Source organism: Scyliorhinus torazame, chromosome 7 (assembly GCF_047496885.1).
Source record: "Scyliorhinus torazame isolate Kashiwa2021f chromosome 7, sScyTor2.1, whole genome shotgun sequence".
NCBI classification, from domain to species: Eukaryota; Metazoa; Chordata; class Chondrichthyes; order Carcharhiniformes; family Scyliorhinidae; genus Scyliorhinus; species Scyliorhinus torazame.
Window position 1 is genome coordinate 189,592,551 of NC_092713.1, and position 13,762 is coordinate 189,606,312.

General features: G+C 47.3%; 1 protein-coding gene across 7 annotated transcripts in view; it reads right to left on the minus strand.

Annotated features, from left to right (window-relative positions):
* Positions 1–13,762, minus strand: part of tcerg1b (transcription elongation regulator 1b (CA150)) — a 171,781-nt gene that overhangs the window by 34,657 nt on the left and 123,362 nt on the right. For all 7 annotated transcript variants that reach the window (XM_072511892.1, XM_072511898.1, XM_072511896.1 and 4 more), the window contains 4 exons: positions 8,106–8,194; positions 5,475–5,632; positions 4,859–4,925; positions 4,080–4,215 (listed from right to left, as the gene is read on the minus strand). In XM_072511892.1, the coding sequence (XP_072367993.1) occupies positions 4,080–4,215; positions 4,859–4,925; positions 5,475–5,632; positions 8,106–8,194 (450 nt within the window). The remainder of the gene's footprint in view (positions 1–4,079; positions 4,216–4,858; positions 4,926–5,474; positions 5,633–8,105; positions 8,195–13,762) is intronic.

The window sequence follows — 13,762 nt, forward strand, 5'->3', positions numbered from 1 at the left end:
GCTTAGGGGTGAAAAATAGCTGCCTGGAATCCTCTCCCCATTGATTGCAGTCTCCCCATTGTGCTGCCCACTCTCCCCATTGTGCTGCCCACTCTCCCCATTGTGCTGCCCACTCTCCCCATTGTGCTGCCCACTCTCCCCATTGTGCTGCCCACTCTCCCCATTGTGCTGCCCACTCTCCCCATTGTGCTGCCCACTCTCCCCATTGTGCTGCCCACTCTCCCCATTGTGCTGCCCACTCTCCCCATTGTGCTGCCCACTCTCCCCATTGTGCTGCCCACTCTCCCCATTGTGCTGCCCACTCTCCCCATTGTGCTGCCCACTCTCCCCATTGTGCTGCCCACTCTCCCCATTGTGCTGCCCACTCTCCCCATTGTGCTGCCCAGTCTCCCCATTGTGCTGCCCAATATCCCCATTGTGCTGCCCAGTCTCCCCATTGTGATTCCCAGTCTCCCCATTGTGATTTCCAGTCTCCCCATTGTGCTGCCCAGTCTCCCCATTGTGCTGCCCAGTCTCCCCATTGTGCTGCCCAGTCTCCCCATTGTGCTGCCCAGTCTCCCCATTGTGCTGCCCAGTCTCCCCATTGTGCTGCCCAGTCTCCCCATTGTGATTCCCAATCTCCCCATTGTGATTCCCAATCTCCCCATTGTGATTCCCAATCTCCCCACTGTGATTCCCAATCTCCCCATTGTGATTCCCACTGAAAATCATTAGTGTCGGGTCTAGTATTAGGATCAACTAAGATGCCTTAAGTAGGCTATTAACACAGATTGTGTCGGCTCACAGGTCAATAAATTAGGTGAGGTATTGAAAGTCTTGCCACCAATGTGACCTTAATGCAACCATCTGGATATTGAGGAAGGAAAAGAGAGATTGGTGTAAAAATATAAATTACCTACCTGGTAGGATCGTCATCTTTCTTCAAATGACAACACCCTCCACAGTAAAGGACAATAGCTTATCTGATTAGGGAAACCACATGCTGAGTATTGCCACGAAAGTATCATCACGACATTCCAAATGGATGGTGAAACATACAGGGCGGGATTCTCCACTCCCGCGCCGGTTTGGAGAATCGCCTGGGTCGCCGAATTTTCTGGTCCGACGCCCTCCCGCGATTCTCCCAAGCGGCGAGAACGGCCCCGCCGAGTTCCCCGCGGCGCAGGCCGGAGAATCACCCGAGACACCCAAAATGGCGATTCTCCGGCACCCCTGCTATTCTCAGGCCCGGATGGGCCGAGTGGCCAGGCCAAAACGGCGGGTTCCCCCCCGGCGCCGTCCATACCTGGTCGCTGCCGGCGGGAACGCTGGGGGGACGGCCTGGGGGAGGGTGGGGCCTCAAATGGGGTCTGGCCCGCGATCGGTGCCCACCGGCCGTCGGGCCGTCCTCTCTGAAGGAGGACCTCCTTTCTTCCGCAGCCCCGCAAGATCCGTCTGACACCTTCTTGCGGGAAGGACTCGGAGAGGACGGCAACCACGCATGCGCGGGTGACGCCAGTTATGCGGCGCCGGCCGCGTCATGTATGCGGCGCCGCCTTTACGTGGCGACAAGGCCTGCTGCATGTAAATGACGCTGCCCCGCTCCTAGCCCATTATCGGGCCCTGATAGGGGATAGGGGCCGTTTCGCGCCGTCGTGAACCTTGACAGCATTCACGACGGCGTGGGCACTTCGGCGCGGGAGTGGAGAATCCCGCCCATAATCTTCTCTTTTAACTTGTATAAAGTTCTACGGTCAGCACCACATTACCCACATGTTTTGACATGAAGCTAAACTGAAGGTATTCGCACAACACTAACTATGCCAAACCTTTTCCCCTGCAAAACCTGTAGGAATGGATGGATTGAATTCTGGTGAGGGCTCAATGTTTGAAGACATTATTTCACATTGTTCAGGCACTAAGGGATGTAAACAAATGACATTTACATAGTGCGTCCTAAGTGTTATATAAAATACCTCAAGGCACTTCAGAGGAAGCAAGCCATTAACACGGAAGAGGATTGGTTAGCCAACAGGAAACAGTAGGCATAAATGGGTCATTTTCAGGTTAGCAGGTTATAACTTGGTGTTGGGGCCTTAACTATTTACAATTTATGTCAAAGATTTGGATGAAGGAACCAAATATATGGTGAGCAAGGTAAAGTGAGTTGGGGAAAAAGATTGGCGGAGTAGAAGTTGGGAAAATGTGAACTTGTGCATTTTGGCAGGAGGAACAGAACAGCAGTATACTATTTAGATGGAGAGAGATTGTAGAACTGTGGTACAGAGGGAACTGAGCGTCCTGGTACATGAATCACAAAAAGTTAAAATGCAGGAACAGCGAGTGATTAGGAAGGCAAATGGAACATTCACGTTTACTGCAAGAGGAATGGAATATCCAAGTAGGGAAGTTTTACTGTATCTATACAGGGCCTGGGTGAGACACATCTGGAGTACTGTGAACAGTTTTGTTCTCCTTATTTTAAAAAGAATATCACTGCATTGGAAGCAGTTTGGAGAATGTTCACAAACTCATTGCTGGAATGAAGGGCTGAATTTACAAAGAAAGGTTGAGCCTATATCCATCGGAGATCAGAAGAATGACAGGCGATTGCAGTAAAACATACAAGATCCTTCGGCACTTATCGTGTACAGCAGATATTTACTCTTATAGGACAGACTCAAACTCAGGTACTCAGTTTTAGAGAAAGCTCTCCTGGAGATGAGGAGAATTTTTTTCCCCCTCAGAGGGTTGTTAGTGGAATTGCTTTCCCCAGAAAGAAGTGGAGGCTGGGTCTTTGAATTTATTCCAGACAGGATTGGAGGGTGGGGCTGGGGGGTGGCAGGAAGGTCGGCTACGATCTTATCAAGTGGTGGTGAAGGCTTGTCCTATGTATCTATAAATGAATGATAAAAATCACACCAATCTGCCAAAAACTTCACTGGAGTGTGTTATGGAAACATGGGAGGACGGTTCCATGTAATGCTTTGTACATGTTAACACATTGGACCCAATTAACATATACAGCAGGAGGTCTGGAACAGTTCCAATGACTCTTGCATAATCCGTCATGATCCCTGTATGATTTATGTTCCATCTCGCCACCCATTTGGCTCGCAGTGTTGTCACTCACCTGCATGGAGTCATTCCACCACAAGATCCAAATGACTAACAACTGCTGTGAGAGCCACCAAAGCCACCTTAGGGTTTTGCAAGCATCTGAATGGAGGAATCAACATTTTTGTTCCAATTTGTATGTCAGTGCAAATAAGGATAATTTTCTGGTCTGAATGGAACTGGCAAGTGACTTCTGGTAAGAGTCCTGGATGATTGCAGGATATAGCCCTCGTATTCGGCACCATCACATCTGGCAATTTGGTGCTGAGAGGATGCAAAGTAAAATAAGTTCTCCTAGTCTCTGCCTAATTATGACAGACACTAACCCGCAATAACCATAACCAGCAATCTCACTCAGATACTGGGAGAAGAAAAAAAGCCACAGAGAGAGCATTCCCCGTGGCTTGGTTAACACACATTATTGCGAGTCAGTAAAAAGCACTTTACTCTGAATCTATCAGAGGCTGATGTTTATACAATGAATGCAGGCACCACTGCACACCCAAGATGGGATAGCACTCCCTCCTCACACACCACTCTCCCTCAGTAGAATCAGCACAAACATCATTCCATCCCTCAACCATGTCCCCATCACCCCCATCCCACAAGCAAAAAAGAAGCAAGACTGCAAATAAATTCTGAAATTATTTCTAAATTCAATTTGAAGTCTCCGAACTTGCATAATATTCTTTCAATGGGAACAAGATTTTTGCAACTTGGGGAGCATAAATTTCAGCAACTGACAGGTCTCAATTCAAACTTTCCAAAGGAGCAGGATTTGTTGGATTTCACTGAATAGAAATGCCATTGCAATTTGTTTATGAGTATGAATCTAATCCACGACCACCGCAATAAAAGAGGCACTTTGGTTTCTATGAACGTTGAATGTCTGTGCCGCCACCCCCCCCCCCCCCCCCCCCCCCCCCCCCCCCCCCCCCCCAAAAAGTCTTGCACAAGAAAAGATGGCCAACACAAGTCCTTACCCCTCTCTCGAGCAGCATATCTCGGAACTGTTTCATGCGAGACTCCAGAGGAACTATAGCCCTTTCGCGGGCCGCTTTGATCTCAGCTTCCATTGCTGCCTCCTTCTCACATTCTGGATCTTTAAGATCATCCTTCCTGTAATAGTTTTAAATTTCAAAAGAAAGTAGCAATTTCAAAACCTCAGAGGACAAAACATTCTTTCTGTTTCCGCTTATAATAGTTCAATAGTTATAAAACATTGAAATCCACAGGGTCAAGGGCGGCATGGTGACACAGTGGTTAGCACTGCTGCATCACGCCGCTGAGGACCCGGGTTCGATCCCAACCCCGGGTCACTGAGCGTGGAGCTTGCACATTCGCACCATGTCTGTGTGGGTCTCATCCCCACAACCCAAAGGTGTGCCGAGTAGGTGGATTGACCACGTTAAATTGCCCCTTATTTGGAAAGAAACCCGAATTGGGTACTCTAAATTTAACAAAAAAAGAAATCTACGGGGCCAAGGAAACCTACTTTTAGGCCACCCAGCATGGGGAATGGTCACTTGGTGAGATGCTGGAGGGCAGCTGGCATTCAAGAGCTGAACCTTAGTTTGTGTTAGTGCTTCCAAGAAGGGAACAGATTGGAATAGGAATGTTTCAACATTATTTTGGTTACATTTAAACAATAAATTGCTTTTAACGCACTGCATTCTAGCCATATGAACAAAATGAGAAACAGGAGACAGCTCTTTGTAGATTTCCTACATAACGCAGATTTATCAGGTTCTACACTACTCACTTTCGCTTCTTTGCTTTAATTGGTTCATCATCATATTCATCTTCTAGGGGTTCAGTCTCCTCTTTCACTGAATAAAAAAGCGAAATACTTCAAATTAGAAAAAGACCAATTTGTTTGTCCCATTTACACAATAGTTTGATCTGTTTAAAATTAAATCTAGTTAGATTTCAGTTGAACTATGAAGTCCTTGAGTAAAACAATTCATGCTAAACTATAAATAAATTTGTAGCATTAACGAGCTTTGCCAGTGCTTTGAGAAACTGGTGCTTTAATTTAATTTGTGAATTGGTACCTTCACGAGAGTACACGTTAACAAAAGGAAGTATTAGAAAAAGCTTAACTTACTTCAGTTTTAAAAAATACTGTTTTAAATGTTTAAAGCTGACGCCAAAAAAATAATCAGTGACAAGTTCTTCAAGACAAACTTTCCATTTTATAATATTTGATATTTAATTCAAAAATTCACACAAAAGGTATTGATTGAAGCTTTCAGTCATGCATTTAATTAAACTTGGGGAATAATTCAAATTGCCAGACCAAGCGTCAGAGCATAGCAGTAAAGATTTGCATTATGTCAGAGCTAATGCTGCAGTAATAGCCATTTAGGATTGCTCACCGGGTTTCTTCTCATTCTCAGACTTTTTGTGAGGTGGCTCCTGGATAATTTTGTCTACGTCTGCTCTTCCAACCAGCTCATCAGGCCGATCCCACATTGACAGACGAGTTGTCGGGTTATAATAAAATACGCGTTCATCACCAGTCCACACAACACACCTAAACATGGCAATGAAAAAATTGGTGACCAAATAAACATCCAATAAAAACCAATCATGTGGCCTGGAGCTGCCCAAAAAATCTTTTCAAAGTGACAAATGTAGATGAAGAGTAACACATTTATTGCCCATCCCTAATTGCCTTGGAACTGAGTGGCTTGCTAGGTCATTTCTGAGAGGCAGTTCAAGAGTCTGTGGGTGAGGATTGCAGATTTCCTTCCCTGGAGGGCAATCGGCAAAGGTATCATAGTCAACATTCCAGATTTATATTGAATTCAAATTTCACTTTTTGCCATGGTGGGATTCGAACCGGGTCCCCAGAGCATTACCGTGTGTCTCTGGATCACGAGTCCAGTGAAAACACACTATGCCACTACCTCCCATGCAGAAAAGAGATTAGGCGATTTAAGAACATTGAGCAGGAAATGCCAGGTTTGATTTTTGAAAGCAGAAAGACATCAGACAAAGACTGAAGGAGTTAAAAAGTTCAAATGTCCTCAGAAAGAAAGGGAAGATATGGCAAAGATGGTTTATTTCAACTTTGAAAAAAACTTTGAATAGAACTGTGAGCAATGGAAGAAATCGCTAACCATCACAATATCGATAGTGGCACACAAAGCAGCTTGGCGAGGTTTAAAAGTGAATATACGATAGACAGATAACAGACCAACAAGATCAAAAGAGCATTACCACTCCAGAAGATGCATTCTGATATGTGGAGAAGGTGTGTTCTGATATGTGGAGTGTTCTGATATGTGGAGGAACAATCCCGATGGTGAATGCAATATTTTAAAAATAATTTATCCTATGATGTAAATAAAGTGCCCCAGCACCATCTACTGGCAGCATAACCATCTGTTTATATTCTTTGCAAATGCTGACATGCTAAGCGCACAAGAATTTGGTTTGGCTGCTCTAACTTTCATTGGCTACTACGTGACTACTTGCTTGCCCTGCCGACAGAATGATGATCCACTAGGCCATGGAAGCGGGTCCAGTACTCAAACAAATTTAATCTGCCTGAACTTTAAAAAAAACTTTCACATTAGTTTGCGACAGCACATCATCAAATAGTTCAAATTTGATGTGGATAGAGCTTTCATCTTTTATGGGTGAACAAAAGCACAAGGGGCCAAAAAAAAAAATACCTTTACTGGTAGTCTTGATGCCTTCAATGGACAAATATATTTCTTCTAAGATTTATTTTCATCAGGATACAGGATCTCAGTCGTGCCATTTAATTCAGTGCCAATGTAATAACGACATTTATTACAGGAAAGCAAATGTCAGGCTTTCTTACAACTCACTATCATCTCAGTGCTCCCTGCTGCTTTTCTTCAGCATTTTAAGATCTGATTATGAGCATCGATTTAGTATATGGAGAATGTTTCATGCTCACTTCCCCAAAACACATTAGAAATTAAATGGTGTCACCTAGGGATTCCAGCCTAATTAAAACACAAAGCTAAAATCCCTGAGGCAAACAGTGAATGGACATTCACGTTAAACAGCCCAAGTTTCTGAAAATCTGTTTTTCTTTTGTTTTATAAATATAGAGTACCCAATTATTCCCCCCCCCCCCCCCCCCCCCAATTTGGCAATTTAGCATGGCCAATCCACTTACCCAGCACATCTTTGGGTTGTGGGGGTGAGACCCACACAGACACGGGGAGAATATGCAAACTCCACACGGGCAGTGACCCAGGCCTGGAATTCGAACCTGGGTCCTCAGTGCCGTGGACAGCAGTGCTAACCACTGTGCCAGCCAAAAATCTATTTTTCTTTACGTGAAGTCAGATAGGCATTCTCAGAACCCAAATGAAATGGCAGAACAATATTGGCTAAATTATTGTCCCTCTGCCAGAGCAGAGAACTCTCCCCAAAGCAATTCCTGAATCTCAAAAGATGCTAGCGAGGAAGAGCTGAATTGAATCTGGTGCAAATCCAAAGTACCTTCATCAGTCTTTTTAAGTTAAAACACAAACCTCAACTTCAGGCTGCCTGCCTGCCCAACCATTCAACGCAGAAGTGGTAGAGGCAAGCATAAATTAATGTACTCCAAAAAAACTGATGTTCAAACATTAAAAGACACATATTTAAAACACAGATTTGTACAACACTAGAGTGTTGTACAAATATATTTTCTTATTATGTCCTGCACTCAGCTCTCATGTAAATTGAAAACCCAACAATCTAATGGAGTTTAGTGAAAAGCTGGATGCAAAATAGGTCCAAAGACTGTCCTACCTCAAGGACCTAGTTTAGAATCCGAGTCCAGATTCATAGGTCGAAAGTCTCTGCTGCCAACTGCCTATGACTATATTAAGTCACGCACAGGAAATACAATTAGAATATTGATCGTGCAACTTATCAATTTAGAAATGTATGTACCTATGCATATAGTTTACAGACACGTGAACATAAATAGTTAACATGACAAAGTGCCAACTTACTGAACACAGCTGCCTACATACCATGGTGTGCCGGGGACAGGGGTGGTAGCCACAGGTTTAGCTTTTTGTGCAGCCTTTTCTTCCTCAGTCAGCACCTCTTCTTTTGGCTCCTAAAAAAAATAGGCAAGCAGACAGCTGTGTTATTGGCAGTTATTGACTAAAGCTGCAGGACAGGAATCTCCAAGCTTTTTATCTTTGTGAACAGCACAAATGTCATCATAGAATCTTGTAGGCCAGATGTCAAGTTGAAATAAATGTGCCATTAACTTGCATCTCTCAGAAGCCGGAGATACTGGCAGACATTGATGCTCGGATTCAAAATTTTTCCAAATAGGGTGTCAGTGCTAAAAGTCATCCCTTGCAAACCTCAGACAGCAAAATTCAAATAGCACAAGCCTGCAAGTAAGAAATGCAAGCACAAGTAGGAGCTCCGAGAACCATGGATGGTTGAGGCTTGCAGGCCACATGCAGTTCAGGTGGACGCCTATGCTACAGCACTTGCTGTCAAAGCCATATTGCCACAATGCTGAATTGAAACAATTATCTTCAGCAGTGTGAAAAGCAGTTCAAATCATACAGAACTGTCAATATTAGGGTGGCACAGTGGTTAGCACTGCTGCCTGCAGCGCTGAGGATCCGGATTGGATCCTGACTCTGGGTCACTGTCTGTGTGGAGATTGCGCATTCTCCCCATGTCTGCGTGGGTTTCACCCCCACAACCCAAAGGTGTGCACGGTAGGTGGATTGCCCAGGCTAAAATGCCCCTTAATTGGAAAAAATTAATTGGCTACTCTAAATTAAAAAAAGAAACACAATATGAATGAATGAATATTGCTTATTGTCACAAGTAGGCTTCAAATGAAGTTACTATGAAAAGCCCCTAGTCGCCACATTCTGGCGCCTGTTTGGGGAGGCTGGTACGGGAATTGAACCGTGCTGCTGGCCTGCTTTGGTCTGCTTTAAAAGCCAGCTATTTAGCCCAGTGTGCTAAACCAGCCCCTACCAACAAAATTGGCCCCAACCAATAAAATGTTATACTTTACCAGCTGAAATAATGATGTATTGATTGAAATTTCATACTATTCCCACATTAAATGTGAAATACACTGAACAGTAGTTCTTCATTTTGTTTCTCCAAATCAGCATAATTGAAATTGGAAGAACACTTGAACGAAGTAAACCTGTGGGGCTATGGGAACTGGGCAGTAATGGGAGATTGACTGGAATGCTCGGTGGAACCAGCACAGGCCAAATGGTCTGCTTATCCGCCAGACATGACATTTAGCTCAGTGGGCTAGATAGCTGGTTTGTGATGCAGAACAAGGCCAGCAGCACGGGTTCAATTCCCGTACCAGCTTACCAGAACAGGCGACGGAATGTGGCTAGGGTTTTTTCACAGTAACTTCATACTTGTGACAATAAACGGTTATTTATTTATCTGCAGAAAACATGTAATGAAACAACGAGAATGCAATGCTCGTTACCGACAGCAGGACTGTCATTGCATGACTTAAATAAAAGAAAATTCCAACAGCACATCATGTCAACACACTGAATATGCCACTGACGAACTTACTGGCAAATTAGACTAGGACTAAAAATAAATAGAGGATGCTCATCATGAACAATATTGAAATTTTTTTTAAAAAATCACTGGAAAGTGAATTTGGTCATGGTTTGTTTGCTGGCAGTTGGCATTGATTTGGCCACTTTTTAATTACCCTGAGAATGCAATGGTGGACCACCTTCCTCAATCAAAAGCAGTTTAGTTGAAGTGGTCTTAGGCAATTAAGTGTGAGCTGCATTGGAGTTATATGTAGACCAGATTCGGCAAGGAAAGTATGTTTCTTTCCTTCATTTGGGAGCCAGTTGGGTTTTTAACAACAATCCAACAGCTCCATGGTCACTTTTACCATTTTCAGTTTACTTATAGATTTTTAAAAAATAAAATGAATTTAAATTCTCAAACTACAACGGTAGGATTTGAACTCTCATTCTTGGAATTACTAGCCCAGATGGCTGCATTACTAACATATAATCATAGCATCCATTACTATAGCCTATCTTCACTTCAATGTTAGCACGGTAGCACAGTGGTTAGCATCGTTGCTTCATAGCGCTAGGGACCTTGGTTCGATTCCTGGGTTTAGGTCACTGTGCGGAGTCTGCACATTCTCCACTTCTCCGCGCGGGCTTCCTCCTGTGCTCCGGTTTCCTCCCACAAGGACCGAAAGACGTGCTTGCTAGGTAAATTGGACATTCTGAATTCTCCCTCAATGTACCCAAACAGGCGCCTGAGTGTGACGATTAGGGGATTTTCACAGTAACTCCATTGCAATGTTAATGTAAGCCTACTTGTAAGACTAATAAAGATTATAATTTTTTTAAAATTTGATATTAAACCCAATAGTTTCAAATAGTCATCCATTTAGTAGTCAAGCCATTTAGACCAGAGCAGACCAACGTTTGAATGAAGGTATTTTCTGAATGAGCTGTTCTCAGCCAGGGCTGGAGCAACTATTGGTCTCAGCGCCCCAAGTTGGGGAGGGGGGGGGGGAAAAAAAGAAAAAGAGAGGAAAATAGCTCCTGCTCATCAGAGCTCCAAGTGCCTTTACTACTTGACTGTAGTACATAAGTGGTCCACAGACTTCCAGTTGCAGCTATGCGAAGCTAAGTCGCACATTCGGCGGCTCCCGCAAAAACTGACTTTTGGGCTCTTTTCAGGGCCCCCAACTGGGGACTTTTTCGACATTTCCCGGTTTGGGAAAGAGATTATAACAGCTCCCCGATAGTATATGGCTTCTACTAGGAGTGGGGCGACTAAAAAGGTGGCGGTGGACCCGAAGAAGGTGCAAGGGAAGAACAACAAAATGGCGGGGGCCAGGCAGCGTGGATGCAGTGGGCGGAGGAGCAGCAGGAGGGTATCCAGCGCTGCTTCACAGATTAAAGCAGACCTGCTAGAGCCGATTAATAAGCTGCTGGAGACACAGACGGACCAGGGGGTAGCGATCCGCGAGGCTCGACAAAAAATCTCCGACAATGAGGACGAGATCTTAGGCCTGGTGGTAAAGGTGGAGGCGCACGAGGCGCTCCACAAGAAATGGCAGGAGTGGTTCGAGGAGATGGAGAATCGATCGAGGCAGAAGAATCTGCGAATTCTGGCCTCCCGGAGGTGCTGGAGGGGCCGGATGTGGGGGCCTATGTGGTCACCATGTTGAACTCGCTGATGGGAGGGGGGTCCTTCCAGGGGCCCCTGGAGCTGGAAGGGGCCCATAGAGGGCTGGCGATGAGGCCCAAGGCTAACGAGCCTCCGCGGGCGGTGCTGGTGAGGTTCCATCGGTTCGTTGATCGGGAGTGTGTGCTCAGGTGGGCCAAGAAGGAGAGGAGTAGCAGGTGGGAGAACGCGGAGGTTCGAATATACCAGGATTGGAGCGCGGAGGTGGCGAAGAGGAGGGCCGGGTACACACGAGTGAAGGTGGTGCTGCACAGGAAGGGGGTGAAGTTTGGCATGTTGCAGCCGGCGCGACTGTGGGTCACCTACAAGGCACCATTATTTTGAGTCTCCGGAGGAGGCGTGGGCTTTGTTCAGGCCGAGAAGTTGGACACAGATTGAGGGTCGGGATGGGCATTTCGGGACTGCGGTTGATATGTTTTTTTTTGAGGGGGGGGGCCTTTGCTTTGCTCCTGGTTTCTTTTTCTGTGTTTATATCTTTCGGGTCGGTGAGGATGGGTGAGGCGGGTTGGGCACTGTTTTGGTTGGGTTGGTCGGGGGGCTCTTTGAGGGGGGTAGATAAACGGAACAGGGGTGGTGGCCGGCGGTGAGATGGGGCCCTGTGGGGGATGGGGAGGCCCGAGTCAGGGTGAGGGGACTGGGCCTGTAAAAGGAGCTGCGTCAGAGGTGGCAGGGCCGGGTAGGTGGTAAGCGCGGGCTTTTTCCCACGCTGAAGACTGGAGGGGGCGGGGAAGCAAGGGTTGTGTCCCGCGCTTAGAATGGAAGGGGGAGAGCCTATGGATGGGGAACGGGAGAGGAGGGTGTGTCACACAATGGGAGGAGTCGAAGGAGAGGCGGGAGTGGCCAAGGTCAGCAGGAGTCAGTTGACTTGCGGAAGTTCAATGGGGCGGGGGGGGGAGGGGGGGGGGGGAGTAAATCAGTTGGGATGGGTCCTAGCTTTTGGGAGGGGGGGGGGGGTGGAGGATCGAGTTGCTGCTGCTATGGTCAAGGGGGAGCTGGAGCGAGTGGGGGGTTGAGACGGGGGTATGTCGCCGTGGGGAACGGGCCGGGTGTGGGGTGCTGGTGCGTGGCTGGCCGAGGGGGGTTTTTGGCAAGTCGGCGGGGGAGGGGACGGGTAGCCCCCTGATCCGGCTGATAACCTGGAATGTAAGGGGACTGAATGGGCCGGTTAAGCGGGCCCGCATGTTCGTGCACCTGAAGGGGCTCAAGGCGGATGTGGTTATGCTCCAGGAGACACACCTGAAGGTGGCAGACCAGGTAAGATTGAGGAAAGGATGGGTAGGTCAGGTGTTTCACTCGGGGTTGGATGCCAAAAATCGAGGGGTGGTGATCTTGGTGGGAAAGAAGGTGTCATTCGAGGCGTTGAGCATTGTGGCAGATAATGGCGGTAGGTACATAATGGTAAGTGGTAAGTTGCAGGGAGAGAGGGTGGTACTGGTCAATGTGTATGCCCCGAATCGGGACGATGCGGGTTTTATGCGGCGTATGTTGGGTTGGATCCCAGACTTGGAAGTGGGAGGCCTGAATATGGGGGGAGACTTTAACACAGTGCTGGATCCGGCACTCGATCGCTCCAGATCTCGGACGGGTAGGAAGCCGGCGGCAGCTAGAGTGCTGAGGGGGTTTATGGACCAGATGGGAGGGGTGGACCCTTGGAGATTTGCAAGGCCGGGGGCTAGGGAATTTTCATTCTTCTCACATGTCCATAAGGCTTATTCCCGAATCGACTTTTTCATTGAGTAGGGCGCTGATAGCGAGAGTAGACGATACTGAGTATTCGGCAATAGCCATCTCGGACCACGCCCTGCATTGGGTGGACTTGGAGATGGGAGAGGAGATGGACCAGCACCCGTTGTGGTGCTTGGAGGTGGGGCTGTTGGCGGACGAGGAGGTGAGTGAGCGGGTCCGAGGAAGTATAGAGAGGTACTTGGAGACCAACAACAACGGGGAGGTCCGAGTGGGGATGGTATGGGAGGCGCTGAAGGCGGTGGTGAGGGGACAGCTGATCTCCATTAGGGCCCACAAGGAGCGGAGGGGAGAGAGAGAGGCGGGTGGGGGAGATGGTGAGGGTAGACAGGAGGTATGCGGAGGTGCCGGAGGAAGGATTGTTGAGGAAGAGGCGCAGCCTCCAGGCCGAATTCGACCTGGTGACCACCAGGAAGGCGGAGGTGCAGTGGAGGAAGGCCCAGGGGGCGATTTACGAGTATGGGGAAAAGGCAAGCCGGATCCTGGCGCATCAGCTTCAGAAGTGGGACGCAGCTAGGGAGATTGGGGGAGTTAAGGACAGGGGAGGGAGCGTGGTGCGGAGTGGGGTTGGCATCAATGGGGTGTTCAGGGACTTTACGAGGAATTGTACCGATCCGAGCCCCCACAGGAGTAGGGAGGGATGGGCCGCTTCCTGGACCAATTGAGGTTTCCAAAGGTGGACTGGGGGCGGGATTGGGGG